The sequence below is a fragment of the Oryx dammah genome, unplaced genomic scaffold (genome assembly GCF_014754425.2).
Source record: "Oryx dammah isolate SB20612 unplaced genomic scaffold, SCBI_Odam_1.1 HiC_scaffold_17, whole genome shotgun sequence".
NCBI classification, from domain to species: domain Eukaryota; kingdom Metazoa; phylum Chordata; class Mammalia; order Artiodactyla; family Bovidae; genus Oryx; species Oryx dammah.
The window spans coordinates 30,045,385-30,061,234 of record NW_024070201.1 but is presented as its reverse complement, the minus strand read 5'-3'; the positions used below and the strand labels follow the sequence as shown (position 1 = coordinate 30,061,234).

Below are 15,850 nucleotides of genomic sequence, written 5' to 3'. Positions count from 1 at the left end.
AAAGAGATGTGGGGTCAAGCCCTGGCTCTGCCAGTTAACCAATGTGTGTGACCTTTGGCAAATTACTTAACCTCTCAAATCCTTCCCCAAATCAGATGGGGCTGCCTGGGAAGCGATTTCCTTACCTATGTAAGGTGAGAATAGTGAGGATCAAATGAGACAAAGTGCCAGAAGCACCTTGCCTACTGCCTGAGGGTCTGCAAATGTTGGCTTACTTCCCTTGCCATGAAGCCCGAGGGTATCACTATCAATTTAGGGAACTGAGAAATTCTAGTGCCCACCTGCAGGTCCACAGGTGAGCTGGTGTGAATGTGAGGGTGTGGGTGCTGGTATCTGATGGCATCTGAAAGGCAGAATGAGAGGGAGCCAGGTGGATTCTTAGGGAGGGCGTGGATGTGTGTGTTTGTGCACAGAGGTGAGTGCCAGTCTAAGTGAGTAAAGGAGCGTGACCAGCAGAGCCTCTCTTACTCCAAAATTCCCACCCCTCTAAAGAAAAGGTCTCTTGTGGGACTTCTCTGGTGGTCCAGTGATTAGGAATCCATGTGGCAATGCAGGGGATGTGGGTTCGAACCGTGGTCGGGGAACTAAGATCCCACATGCCATGGAGCAACTAACCCTCATGCTGCAACTACTGAGCCCACATGCTCTGGAGCCTGTGTAACACAAATAGAGAGGCCTGTGCACTGAAAGAAAAAAAAAGGAAAAAAATCTCTTCTGTTTGTTCTTGTCATTAATGAGAAATGCAAAAACCCTTCCCAGGGGAGGGTGGGATTGCCCTCCTCTCTGCCCTGATGAGGCTTATCCAAGAGAAGCAAACTCCAGTGAGGTCCTCCCCTGACAGAAACCAGGAAACTTTCTCCCAACAGGTGAGGAAACCTTATCCCTAAAGAAGTTCAAAGGATCAGGGGCCTCTTGGTAGGCTGCTGGGCCCAGAGGGGCTGCCCCTAGCCTTGTCCTAAGTGCAACATTTTCCCAAGCTTCAAAAAGATCACACAGGCAGCCAAACCCACCAGGCCTGTGGAGCAGGCCCCCTCCAGGCTGGGCTAGTGCCGCGATGTCTTGGTGTGGATGGGCTACTCCATGAGCGTCTCATCCAAGGAACTGTGAGAGGCGTACCCTGGGCCACGATGCTCAGAAAGAACAGGCAAGGGGCCACACCCCAACCACGGAGGGCTCTTTCAGGGTCACAGAATCCTCAGGCATGTCCTCCATCCTCCTGCCCTGGAAACGCACCTGGCCATACTATCTCTTAGGTGAGAATCTGTTTCATCTTTTTTTTTTTTTAATAAATACTTATTTATCTGGCTGAGCTAGGGTTTAGCTGGGGCACATAGGATCCTAGTTGAAGATCTTTAGTTGCAGCATGTGGGATCTAGTTCCCTGACCAGGGATGGAACCTGGGACTCCTGCATTGGGTACTCAGAGTCCTAGGCACTGGATCTTAGGCACCAGGGAAGTCCTTGTCTTCTTTTTAAAGACGTTGAGAGAGAAGCTTATTCTACAGCCTCCTTCCCTTAGTAGCTCTTCTAGTGTTTGATAAAGCTCATTGGCTGCAAGTCCTTCCTCGTAGTTTACCTAGATGTGTCTTTAACAGAAGCCCACCCTTTTGTCTTCTTCCCAGGTGGCTTAGTAGTAAAGAATTTTCCTGCCAATTCAGGAGATGAGGGTTGCAAAAGCTCTTGAAATACCCCTACCAATCCTGAGAGTGATGAGTCTATAAATAAACACCCTTGAACACTTCCCTTAATCTTCTTTGTGTCCCCACACTTGACATAGTATGAATGACCCCTAAAATTTATAGAATAAATTTTTCTTCTGAATGTCCTTACCTGCCTGTTGAAATCTAAGCCATTTCGATCATTTCCTGAAAAGATAAAAAAAAAAAGAAAATATTAATAGCTAGCAAGATTGGAAGAGACTGAAAGTTAAACGGAAATAGGATGTCAGGATGAGCTTCTCTTTATTTTGAAAAAGTACACTTGCCTGCCCTGTGGCCAGATTCTTTTTGTTTATTCTGTTTCCTGGGACAGTCTTTGAAAAATTTTCTTCAAGAAGGGAGTAACCAGACAAGCAAAGGGGAGACTGACTTGTCCAAAGTCATCTAGAATCTAACTGGGATTAGAACTTGCCATACCAGAATGCTTCTGCCAGATGTCCTCAGACAGAAGTTCTGAAACAGGCTTTCTGGAAAAGCAAGGGATGACCAGCCACGGATCCTAAAGGAACTGCCCGAAGGCAAGAAGTCCCTCCACTATCCCAGCCCTCCAGGGTTAATGGGATCCTAATCATGTCAGGTAGATGACTGTCACCCCTGTTTCTATCACCTGTCCCCCAACTTTCATTCGTTTTATTCATCTTTTTCCCTTTATAGTAAATGTTCAGTTGAAAAATTAAAGGTGTGCTTAATAGAAAAAAAAATTTTATATAAAAAAAGTAGCAGAAAAATCAATTTGCAAAGAGCTACAATGAATATTTTTGTATATTTCATGACCTTTTTTATGCTTGCTTTTCCTAATTGATATATACCACTCTGTACAGATTTTTACTCTGCTTTTTCTAGTGAGTATCATAAACCTTTCTCCTACACCATTAAGGAACATCATAAACGTTTCTCCTATGCTTGCAAAGATAATTTTTAATGGCTATATAGTATTCCATTTATGGACATACCAAAATTTGCTTAAATATATACCTATTATTAGAGAAATGCTTCCATTCTTTGCTAAAATTAAGTTTCCTATTCATATACCTCCTCAGGGCAGAAGCTGCCAAACAATCTTCCTTTGTGCCTCATGGATAACTGGCTCTATAATGGCAAGAAAATGATATTAAATGCCATACACCCCAAGCCTAGCACTGGGCTTAGTACATAACAGGAGTTCAAATTATATTGGTTGTGACTTCCCTGGTCATCCAGTGGTCAAGAATCTGCCTGACCAAGCAGGAAATGTGGGTTCAATCCCTGGTCAGGGATCCCACATGCATGAGATAACTAAGCCTGAGCCACAATAAAGATTCTACATACAGCCAATAATAAATAAATAAAATTTTTTAAAAAATTTAAAAATATTGCATTGGTTGAATGAATGAATAAATGAACATGTGAATGAATTCAGACCTTAACAGATTTGCCACAAACGCAGAGGGTTCACATTTGGCTTTGGCTTGGTCAGCCCTTAATAAAAATGGCAGAATGCGACTTAAATAAGAAAAGAAATTCTCCAGAAAGTAAGAATGGTAATCATCTGGCATTGGGATGACAAAACTTACTAGAGGAAAAAAGAAAACCTGGACACAATGGCATTATGTAATAATGTATATTCAGGCCTATCACATTCTGGTAATCCTCGACATATTTGACAGTTTTTCATTATTATTATATTTGTCATGGTGATCTGTGATCAACAGTCTTTGATGTTACTATTATACTACGACTCGCCGAAGGCTCAGACGATGGTTATCACTTTGTACTAACAAAGTTATTTTTAATTAAAAAAAAAAATCTGCTTTCCATTGGTTCCTCAATAGCTTTGGAATGAAGTCCAAATTTCTTAGTATAACAAATAATTCCCCGTATGATCTGGTTTCTGCCTACCTTCCCTGCTCTGTCTTCCGCCTCTCATGATCTCACCTTCCTCCCTTCCAGGTACCCTGTGCTCCAGTCACATGGAAAGGTCCACACGTCCAAACATGCCACACCTCTCCCATCTCCATGCCTCCATGCACTGTTTCCTTTTACAAAGTTGGTCCCCCTCCCCTCTCTACCTGCGCTATGGCACCTGTCATGGAACTCCTTTTCTTGTCTGCATGTCTCTCTCTCCCTCTGGTCTATGAATTCCTTGAAAACCAGAATGATGACACCACTTTTGTCCTCAAAGACCACTGTAGTTCCTAACATTGGTCAGAGGCTCAAGAAGCACCTGATAGATGAATGAATGGGGTCCAGGAGAATCCTCTGGAGCTTTAACTGAAGCCCCCTTCCCTCTGCTCTGCTCTAAATGATAGATAAGCTTGGCCCTTGCCTGTATGATTGGTTGTGAAGCATCCCCAAGAGCAGCTGGGCTGGCAAGATGACAGCAGAGGTTAAGGGCTATAGGATTCCGAGAAAGAGGAAATAGGTGAGACAAGAAGTCATCTCTGAATAGCTGTCTGATTTTGAGGTTAAATAAACTAATCTGAGAGGGGAGCTAAAATGGGAAGGGCCCAAGGACTGAAAATAGTATGTGTGCAGAGACTAGACTTAAAGATAAAATTGCTTTTGTATTAAAAAAAATTTTTTTCATGACATTGTAAATGTAGCCTTGTAAGGGGGTAATTTTAAAATATGACCAAAGAACAAATTCATTCATTCCACAAAATACACTCTATATACCAAGCACTGTTCTAGGCACTTGAAATATCATGCTGGGAAACGAGATGAAGTCCCTGGCCACACAGAGCTTCTTTTCTAGTTGAAGAGACATAAGAGGAATAAGAAAACAAATACACAATTTCATTTAGAAAGAGTTACTATGGAAAACAGTAGTGATCGTCAGGAGAAGAGTGTCAGAGGCTGTTCATAATCAGGGTGGTCTGGGAAGATCATTCTAGACAGAGGGATTGAGGCCTGTGTGAGGCAAGAACAGGCTTGCCTGTTGAGGAACAGTGATGAGACCAGTAGGGCTGGAGAGAAGGGGATGGGTGTGGCCCAGGGCAAGATGACGTGGCTCTGGAAGGCAGGTCATGCCGAAGACTTTGGCTTTCATGCCAAGGACGCTGGGAAATGATCAGAGGGTTTTGAGCAGAGGAGTTACATGAACTGACTTCAGTGCCTAAACCTGCGGTGATCAGGGACTTCCCTGGTGGTCCAGTAATTAAGACTCCATGCTCCAAATGCAGTGGGCACAGGTTCGATCCCTGGTTGGGGGAGGATCCTGTATGTCATGTGGCATGGCCAAAAATAAATAAACCCGTGGTAATCAGCTATAGGGATAAGCCAGGGGGAGGGAGGCCATGCAGTGGGTCAGGTGAGAGAGGGCAGTGCACAGGACAGAAGGGTAGCCGTGGAGGTGGTTAGGAGGACTTGGATTTTGGATTGATACCTGACATAACTAGATATTTAAAAATATATTCAGTTTTGGCTGTGCTGGGCTGTTGCTGTGCACAGGCTCTCTCTAGCTGTGGCGAGCTGAGGCTATTCCAGTGGTGATATGTGGGCTTTTCACCCTGGTGGCTTCTCTGGCTGTGGAGCACAGGCCCTGGTTGTGGCACGTGGGCTCAGTAGCTGTGGCCCATGGGCTTAGTTGCTCTGGGGCAGATTCTAAACCATTGGATCGCCAGGAAAGCCCTACCACGTATTTTAGAGTCAGTGTTTTGTGTGTCTGTTTTCCTCATGAAATTGTGAGTTCCTAGAGGCCAAGGTTGGAGAAGGCAATGGCACCCCACTCCAGTACTCTTGCCTGGTAAATCCCATGGATGGAGGAGCCTGGTAGGCTGCAGTCCATAGGGTCGCTAAGAGTCAGACACGACTGAGCACCTTCACTTTGACTTTTCACTTTCATGCACTGGAGAAGGAAATGGCAACCCACTCCGGTGTTCTTGCCTGGAGAATCCCAGGGACTGGGGAGCCTGGTGGGCTGCCGTCTATGGGGTCGCACAGAGTCGGACACGACTGAAGCGACTTAGCAGCAGCAGCAGCAGAGGCCAGGGTTATTTCTTCTTACTCATTTTTGTATTCTGAGAGCCTTTAACAGCATTTAACACATAGTAGGAACTGAATAAATGCATGTTTAACTGATCCAAGTAACTAAGAAACTGACCTGAAATGGATCTCCTATTCAGATCTAAGAAACCATGGGTCCTTCCATCTGCAGAAATCTGAACACATTCTATTATATAAGCTCTGGCTTTGGAAGATGGCAGTCACTTGTAGGAAAAAACAAAGCAGGACAGACACCCAGAAGGACCAGTGCATTATTTTTAGAGTTGGAAGGATATTAAAGTCCAGCTTCAGAAGGAAGCACCTTGTGGTGGTCACACAGCCTCAGAGACTCTGATTTTTGGACTAAAGCTTGGATCTCTCAACTCCTATACTCATACAGTTTTCCTGATAAACTCACTGTGCCCAGAGTCCAACACAGAGGGAACCAAGTATTAGGCTATAATCAATAGTTTAGGCAAGTAAGCAGGATAGATGCTGATCAAACTTGGAGGTGATTTAAAGCAGGAAGCAAAATTAACCCAGAAAGCTGGATGATATAATCAGGATTAGAAAATATTTTGGTTGATTCTAATAGAACTGGACATGGAACAACAGACTGGTTCCAAATAGGAAAAGGAGTATGTCAAGGCTGTTTATTGTCACCCTGCTTATTTAACTTATATGCAGAGTACATCATGAGAAACGCTGGGCTGGAAGAAGCACAAGCTGGAATCAAGATTGCCGGGAGAAATAGCAATAACCTCAGATATGCAGATGACACCACCCTTATGGCAGAAACTGAAGAGGAACTAAAAAACCTCTTGATGAAAGTAAAAGAGGAGAGTGAAAAAGTTGGCTTAAACCTCAACATTCAGAAAACTAAGATCATAGCATCTGGTCCCATCACTTCATGGGAAATAGATGGGGAAACAGTGGAAACAGTGGCAGACTTTATTTTTTTGGGCTCCAAAATCACTGCAGATGGTGACTGCAGCCATGAAATTAAAAGACGCTTACTCCTTGGAAGGAAAGTTATGACCAGCCTAGATACCATGTTAAAAAGCAGAGACATTACTTTGCCAACAAAGGTCCATCTAGTCAAGGCTATGGTTTTTCCAGTGGTCATATATGGATGTGAGAGTTGGACTGTGAAGAAAGCTGAGCACTGAAGAATTGATGCTTTTGAACTGTGGTGTTGGAGGACTCATGAGAGTCCCTTGGACTGCAAGGAGATCCAACCAGTCCATTCTAAAGGAAATCAGTCCTGGGTGTTCATTAGAAGGACTGTTGCTAAAGCTGAAACTCCAATACTCTGGCCACCTCATGCGAAGAGTTGACTCATTGGAAAAGACTCTGATGCTGGGAGGGATTAGGGGCAGGAAGAGAAGGGGACGACAGAGGATGAGATGGCTGGATGGCATCACAGACTCGATGGACATGAGTTTGAGTGAACTCCGGGAGTTGGTGATGGACAGGGAGGCCTGGAATGCTGTGATTCATGGGGTCGCAAAGAGTCAGACACGACTGAGTGACTGAACTGAACTGAATAGAAGGCAAAAACCAACAAGATAATATGTAACAGGAATAAATCTAAGGCTTATATTTAGGTTTTTAAAAAGTCACCTGTATACATAAAAGATAGAGGAGCCTGAATTAAGAAATGATTAAGGTGCTAAGTGTTATGTTTAAATTTAATATTATATGTTTTTCTGCCTTTAAGCCTATCTATATATGATCCAGTAATCTAACTCTGGGTATATATCCAGAGGAAATGAAAACAGGATATCAAAGAGATAGCTTCACTCCCTTGTTCACTGCAGGATTATCCACTATAGCCAAGTTAAGGAAACAGTTTCAGTTATAGCTCATCAGTGGATGAATGGGTAAAGAAAATGCCATATATAATATTCCACCATCCCGTATGGAATATTATTCAGCCCAAGAAAGAAGGAAATTCTGCCATTTGCAGCTACATGGATTGACCTTGAGAGCATTATGCTAAGTGAAATCAGTCAGACTGAGAAAGTCAAGTAAATACTGCAAAGATCACTTATATGTGGAATCAAAAGAAAAAGAAGTCAAACTCAAACTCAAAAAAAAGTCAGAGAGTGGAAAGTGGGTTACCAGACACTGGAGGGGGGAGAAATTTGGGAAAAGTTGCTAAACGGGTAAAAACTTTCAGCTATTGGAGGAATCAAGTCTGAGGATCTAATGTATAACATGGTGGTGTTGTTATTTAGTTGCTTAGTCGTGTCTTGACTCTTTGTGACCCCATGGACTGTAGCCCACCAGGCTCCTCTGTCCGTGAGATTTCCCATGCAAGAAAACTGGAGAGGGTTGCCATTTCCTCCTCCAAGGGATCTTCCTGACCCACAGATGGAACCATGTCTCTTGCATTTGCAGGCAGGTTTTTTACTGCTGAGCCACCAGGGAAGTCTATAACATGGTAGCTATAGTTAATAACACTGTACTGAACAATTAAAATTTGCTAAGAGAGTAGAATTTAAATGTTCTTTCTCATACATAAAAAGGTAAATATAGAGGTGATGGATGTGTTAATTAACTAGACTGTGGGAATCCTTTCACCATGTATACACATACCAAATCACATGATATACACTGTAAACATCTTACAATTTTATTTACCAGTAACATTTCAATAAAGCTTAAACAAAAGACTCTGAGTTACGATGTGAAACCTCAAAGAGTTTTTTCAACAAAACCAATAACCAATCTCAAACTAAAATTATAGAAATAATCACAGTGAATAACTACAGTGATTAAAAATTCATGGGTGCATACTTAAAGGTAAATGACCATCAAAATATCTATACTCCATATTTCACATCTTCAAAGAGACTCAGTCTCCTAAAGAAATATAATACTGAATTGGCCAAAAAGTTCTTTACAGGGAAAAACCCAAGTGAACTTTTTTGGCCAGCCCAAAAGGAGTTGGACACGACTGAGCACTTTCACTTCACTTCACTTCAATATATCTCTCCCATCCCAACAACAACAAAAAAAAGATTCCCATTTCTGTTTATTGGCAGACATGTTTGGAAATAAACAAACTGCAGTTCCTTGTGGGGAGGGGAAGAGAGAGGAGGCTGGTGTTCTTCCTGTGAAAAAAGAAACTGGAAAAAGGGAGCATTTCAGTTGACTAAGCCAATGCTGGAGATGTGGGTTCAGTCACTGGGTGGGGAAGATCCCTTGGAGGAGGAAAAGGCAACCCACTCCAGTATTCTCGCCTGGAAAATTCCATGGACAGAGAAGCCTGGTAGGCTACGGCACATGGGGTCACAAAGGGTCAGACATGACTGAGCGTGCATGCACGCATGAAGCCCATATTGGCCAGAGTGTGCTACACGTGTGTGGTAACCTGTGTGTTAGCAGACATGCAGATTTGCAGATCTCTGCTGAGAGCATCAAGCCCAGTTCAGGGTACCATTTTCTAAAAGGGACCCTGATGAACTGGCTGTAGAGCATGAGGACCAAGAGTGGGGCCTAGAAGTCACATCAAATGAGGAAAGGATATCTAGCCTAGAGAAGAGGACACTTGCCCTTAGGTCAACCCTTCTTCCTAGAATGGCCACAAGAATTATGTGAGATTAATTTTGTTAAGTGTGATAACAGTACTGTGGTCAAGAAGGAAAATGTCTTTTATGGCTTAGAGACACATACTGCCATAATTTAGGGCTGAAATGTTTATAATTTCTATAGTTTGCAAGAAAATACTTCAGTGACAAGAATGGCAGAAACTTGATGGCTGTTGACAGTAGGCAATGAGTATATGGGGGCTCATCATTTTAGTGTCTACCTTCAGGTGTGTTTGAAATGAAAAGTTAAAAATAAAATATTTCCCTCTCCAAATGGATGAAACAAATATGGCAAGGTGGTAGGTATATGGTTGTTCGTTAACCTGTTTCTTCTCTTTTCTATATATTTGAAGTTTTTCAAAATAAAACTTTTTAAAGTAATTCAATGAGGGAACATTTGAAAGCTCTACTTGGCCCAATGCCTGGTACCTAGTATGTTCTTAGGTAAATGTCAGAGTACTTTTCTTTCCTCCCCAAATATTGGTTTGGATATGAAGCAGGCTTAACCTGCAGCTCCTAAACCCAGCTCCACAAGGGTCAGTGGTGGAGGCTGCCAGGAAGCAGGCTCACCTCAGGATAAGGAAGAATTGTGTCAAATGTGGAATTGTCCAGCAGTGAAACCCATGGTTTCGTGTCAATAGAGCTCAAGCAGAGACTGCTTATTTCAGAGATGTTATAGAAGTGGTTTTTGAATTGAGGGATTCAGATGGTAAAGAACCTGCCTGCTGTGCGGGAGAATCAGATTTGATCCCTGGGCCGGGAAGATCCCCTGGAGAAGGGAATGGCTACCCACTCTACTATTCTTGCCTGGAGAATTTCATGGACAGAGGAGCCTGGTGGGCTACAATCCATGGGATCACAAAGAGTTGGACACAACTGAGTATACACGCATAGTCAGTGACTAAAAGAGGGTAAAAGGCATCTTGAATTGGTGGGGAATACCAGGGTTCTGGATAGAATTTCCTTAGACCAGGATGGAGTAATGCTCAACATAGTCCCAGTGAGAAAGGTCAAGGATCTGTCTATAGGGGGAACACAGGGGTCAAGGCAACTTCCATCTCTGTCTCTCCTCCCTGGCATCTGGTGAACACCAGGTCAGCAGTCCCAGCCACCTGCAAAGACCCCTGTTGGGACCGGAGACAGGAGGAGCTGGCCAGCCCTCCGCTTTCCCACCTCGGAGCCACAGTCTTGCAGGCCCACTGATTTGCATGCTTTGGCAGCACTGGGGTGTGAGTTTGCCTGGGGAGCAATTCTCTGGGTGAGGGAGGTGGAAGCACAGGAATGGAGAACTGTTCAGCAGGATTTTTCACTCTTGACTGGTAAACACACAGGGAGCGTTCGGCAACAAGGCTGAAACGCTCCCCTTTCTGGGCTGCTTCTCTTCTCACCAGCTCCACTCCCAGGTAAACCCAGTAAGACTTCCCCTGTCACTTTATGACGACTTGGCAATGCACTGGCACTTCCTGGGATAGCAACGATTAAAATAACCAGCACCTCTGGAGGCCCTCCTGGGCAGGCAGCCACCAGAGCAAACCAAGAGACTTCCCAGTGAGATCATTCCAACCAGTTTTTCCCAGGACCCCACAGACACTATGCCTACCTTTTCTGTTACTTGAGATTCCTCCAAGGAACTGGGCACTCTGGCCTAATGGCCTGAGTTCTGTACAGAGAACACACGGTAAACTGAGCCCGAGGGTTACTTCAAAGGCTATTTTCTGCTGGACTTTGGGCAAGTTGCTTGATCTCCGTAGCCTTCAATTTCCCTTACATACTAAAACCAAAAATTCTGTCTGTATTCATGCCACTTTCTTCGTGGGAGCAAAGAAACGCCTTGGCTTTTCTTAGTTTCAAAGGAAACTGAGGCTGGCCCCTGAAGGCACCTGAAGAACAGGCCACAGGAAGACCTTGATGGGCTGGGGGAAGAATGCTGGCTTACGGGATGGGAGATCAGAGCTGCAGTTCTCCTGGCTGAGTGTTCTCAGCTGTGGATAGCAGGTGCAAAGGTGCAGCGAGGGAGACATCCCCTGGGCAGGCATCGCTGATGAGCTGCTGTACTCACTTCCTTCTAAACTCAGTGCATAGCGCCCACCAGCGATGATCAGAAGTGGCTCTGCTGAAGAAACCCACTTTCTACCCCAGGACAGGAAGATCTTCCCAGGCCCCCCCCAGTTCTATCTGTGGGTTTTCATGATTTAAAGCTTCTTCTCTAGAATGGCAGAGGAAACACAACTGAGGTCACAAGGGCAACATGGCCTGTGAGTGTCCCAGTGACTTTCTCCACCTGGGCCATTGTACAAGGCCTTGCTCTCCAGGCTCTTCTCACAGATGTCAGGGGCATGGGGCCGGGTGACTGTGGACAGAGAGTGCACACTCATCCACCTTTGCTAAAACGGAGGCCCAGCCTCCTCTGGCTTCCCTTTATAATTTGTTGTCATTATTTGATACATGAAAGGCTCCTCCCCAAGGTCTTCTAATTTTTTAGGAAATAGAATCCTCATTTCCTCTCAGTCTGAGCTATAGAGGGGACTCCTGGGACCCCCACTTTCTGCTGGCCACACACTGAGGCCCAAAGTGGGCAGCGTGATCAGAGGAGCTGAAGGAGCATGCGGGCAGACGTGTCAGGTTCCAATAAAAAGAGACTAGGGACTCGGGCCCTGGCCTGGAATGGGGTCAAAGGGCCAGGTTCCCCAGCCCAGTCTCCATTCATCATCCCTTGACCCTGGAAAACAATAAAAATCCAACTTGAAAGGAAAAACTCTGTTAAGGAAATCCAGTGTCTGGGCACAGATCAGAGAAGTACTTTGGCTGCTCTTCTTCTATTAGCACTTTCTTGTGCTGAACAGGATCACACAGACTCCCGGCACTGCACTCACCACTGACAGGTGAGGAAACTGAGTCCCAGACAGGATGAGTGATGAGCTAAAGGCCACGCAGGTAATGCATGGCAAAGCAGGAACAGAACCCCAGCTCTGATGCTCGAACTTGTCTTCTGACCACAGTCGAGGGGTTCCCTAAAGGTTTCCTCCAGACCAGCCCCCAGCCCACGCCTCCCCCAGTCCTGAGAGGGGAAGAGGTTTAAGATTGGTAAGAGACACTGCATAGACGCAGTGGGGCCCTGGGCTTCACACAGGCACACAGATGTCCTTTGTGGCTCAGAAGGGCATGTGTGCGGTGGGAAAGCTTAGACGGAAGAGGCTATCTCACATTTGTAGAACAACTCACACTTCCTTCAGTTGCCACAGATATACTCCCGCCTCACAACTTGTTTTACAGATAAGGAAACTGAGGCTGGGTCACGGAACCCAGCCTGGAGGGATGGAAATCTGATCTCTCAGCTCTGGAGACAGGGCCCATGGGCTGCCCAGTGAGCATGGGTCTTGGGAACTTGAGCTGGGTTTGTTCCTTTCTGGGCAGTACGCTTTCGTTTCCCATCCTTTAAGAGAGCCTCGCCTGCCTGTGAGGTCTACAGGGCCAGGGATTCCAGAACTCCTACTTCACCAGTGAGGAAACTTGAGGCTCAGAGACAGCGAGGCCTGTTAATGTCCTCTGCAACCAGACACCATGCCCGTGCGCTCACCCTGTGTCATGCCTCTTCCTCCCCTTATGGGGCCCCTGTTCCAAGCGTTGTAGCGGCCACTTCTGAGGGACAGATGACGGGGAGAGATGAGGCTTTGTCCAAAGAAACAATTAAAAAAACAAAGGACAGAGGACTACCTCTAGGATAGGGAAAGGCTTCTAAAGAAACAGGGATCTCAATCCTCTGCTGTGACCTTGGGGAAGTCATTCCCCTTTTTCTGACCCCAGTCTCTTTCCCCATAAAGTACGAGAATAGAACTAGACCAGAGCATTTTCAAACATTTTGGCAAGAGAACACTGTTTTCAAATAACAGGGATTAATTAATAGTTGGCATTTATTGAGCACTTACTATGCGCCAAGCTTTGTATTAAACATTTTATATACAGGACAGCATTTAATCCTCATCATCACCCTATGAGTAGGTGCTCTTATTATCCCACTTCACAGATGAGGAAAACTGAGGCTCAGAGAGGCTAATCAACCTGGCCCAAGGTTACCAGTTAGTAATTTGTCAAGTAGAAACTCAAGCCCACATCTGTCCACCAGCCAAGAATGACTACACCACAGTTTTTATATTATCTTTCTCCAGATGAAAACACTTAATGGAATTGTTACAGAAACCTGAGAAGGAAAAAAAACCTTTAGATTTTCAGAACTATAAACATCTTCTAGTCTCCTTGAAATCTGTCCAATCTCTAAGCACTGGGTGTGGGGAGGAGGGGTCTTGGCACTGGCTCTTCCCCCTCCTTCCAGTCATTTCTGGATTGCCTTATGTCAGTTTGTTTGAGGGCCCTTCGTTGACGCATGCTTCCTATTCCCAAGCACAGGTGGCTGTGACAGTGTGTGGGCCACGAGTGAATGAATTCACAGGTAGGTCCATTCAGGACACAGCCCATATTCCTAACAGAGGGTCCCCCGATTGGGTCACTGCTCCATCGTGTGGACAGTTTGTCCTTTTGATACTAACACTGGCAAATAGCATTCTTGTATTGCATTCCTGTATGGCAGGCTCCGCTCTAGGGGCTTCCCTGTTAGCTCAGGTGGTGAAGAATCCATCCGCAATGCAGGAGACCCCAGTTCAATTCCTGGGTCAGGAAGATCTGCTGGAGAAGGGATAGGCTACCCACTCCAGTATTCTTGGGTTTCCCTTGTAGCTCAGCTGGTAAAGAACTGTTTGCAATGTGGAAGACCTGGGTTCGATCCCTGGGTTGGGAAGATCCCCTGGAGAAGGGAAATGGTACCCACTCCAGTATTCTGGCCTAGAGAATTCCATGGACTGTACAGTCCACGGGGTTGCAAAGAGTCAGACATGACTGAGCAACTTTCACTCAGGCTCTACTCTAAGTGCTTTACAGATGTTGGCTTATTCAATCTTCACTGGAACCCTATGAGACCCATCTCTACTATTACCCCTGTTTTACAGTCTAGGAAACTGAGCTGAGACATTAAGTAACCAACCCAAGGTCTTATAACTAGTAAGTAGAGAAGCTGGGATTTAAATACAGACTCTGGCTCCAAAGTCACTGCATTTATGGCCTGCACCTTGGTAAGCTGGGGGACCGGGCTGCTGTTCCTAACACATTAGAGGAACTAGAGGTGCAGCAACTCACACCTTACAAATAACAACCGGTGAGCACATAGGATCAGCATGTGCTCACAGACTTCAGCATCTTAGAGCCGGAAGTGATCTCAGAGACCCTCAAGTTCAGATCTGGTTTGTCCAGTGCACAAACCCAGGGCCTGGAGACGGAGGTGATTTTTTGGCACAGGTTCATGGCAGAGATGACTCCAGAATGCCTGTCTCCTCACATCTCCTCAGCCGGACAAGGAGGTGCAGACTGCTTCTCCAGTTTCACTGATACAAAAACTGAGATGACCAGTCTGTTGTCAGCAGAGGGTAGTAGGCCTGAGCCCAGAACTAGAATTCATTAACTCACTCAATGGTTTTTAAGAATCCAAGTATCTTTTAGGACCCTGGGAGGTAAACTGAGTCTGGGACAGGAAGGGTAAAGACCTAGCCTTCTTCTGGGAGGCCGAGGCCACTAATACCCCGCCCAGCCAACCACCCTCAGCCTCCAGGGGCCTGTGGTGAGGGGGTGAGGGGACGGAGACAGGGGTGGGAGAGGCCAGCCCAGAGCAGCCGCCTCTCTTTGATATCTTGGAGCCCTGAGCAGACATTTCCCAGCTGGCTTAACCCCTTTTGTCCGCGCTTCCCTCCTCAAGAAAACCTTAATCACCCTCATTTGAATTTCAAATAACCTCTCCCCTCTCCCCCTCCTGGCTCCAACAGGCTTTGAGGCAGGGATATGGAAATCCACCCTGCAGTATGGAAATCATTGCCCTATGCAAATCAGGCACCAGTCCCCATCGTCATGGCAACCATTGGGTTTCCTCTCCTTAGGGTGACACCTTTCTGGGCTCCCCAGCTTAGATTTTTTTTTTTGTTCCTCTCCCCAGTCCAAGTAGGTGGGGTGGGCAAGCCCCCTGCCTACCAAGTAGGCCTCACTGCAGCCACCGCAGGCTAGTGGGGCGCCCCTCACCGAGGTGCCCAAAGAGTCCCAGACCTACCAGGCCACCTGCTTGCTTCTCTAGTGCAAATCTGGACCCTGCACACCCAAGCGAGGCCCACTGCTGTTTTTTTTCCCCAGGTTGGCCTAATTTAAGGATGGGCTGGGTGGTGAAAGTTCTGGAGTCTGGAGGACGCAGCGATGCTCCTAGAGGGGGTGACAGGAGAGAACAGACCTGGGGGGTTTTGGCCATGCATCTCCAGTGGTAGGAGATGGAAAGCAGGGCATATGTAAAATGCCATGCAAATTAACACCTATTATTTTTTGAGTCAACAGCACTACTGCTTTTTTGGGAGATGCCCGCAGCCCTGTTTCCCACGTTTCTGGCTTGGCATAAAGGCCTGCCCTCCCTGAGTCTCCCAGGGCCCTGCTGCTACCCAGGTCGTGCATGCTAAGTTGCTTCAGTTGTGTCCGACTCTGTGTGACCCCA

At 45.8% G+C, this 15,850-nt stretch overlaps 1 protein-coding gene across 1 annotated transcript in view; it reads right to left on the bottom strand.

Annotated features, from left to right (window-relative positions):
* POU2F3 (POU class 2 homeobox 3) overlaps positions 1–15,850 on the bottom strand; it is an 85,770-nt gene that overhangs the window by 52,605 nt on the left and 17,315 nt on the right. The window contains exon 3 of the mRNA XM_040258184.1: positions 1,830–1,864. Coding sequence (XP_040114118.1) covers positions 1,830–1,864 — 35 coding nt within the window. The remainder of the gene's footprint in view (positions 1–1,829; positions 1,865–15,850) is intronic.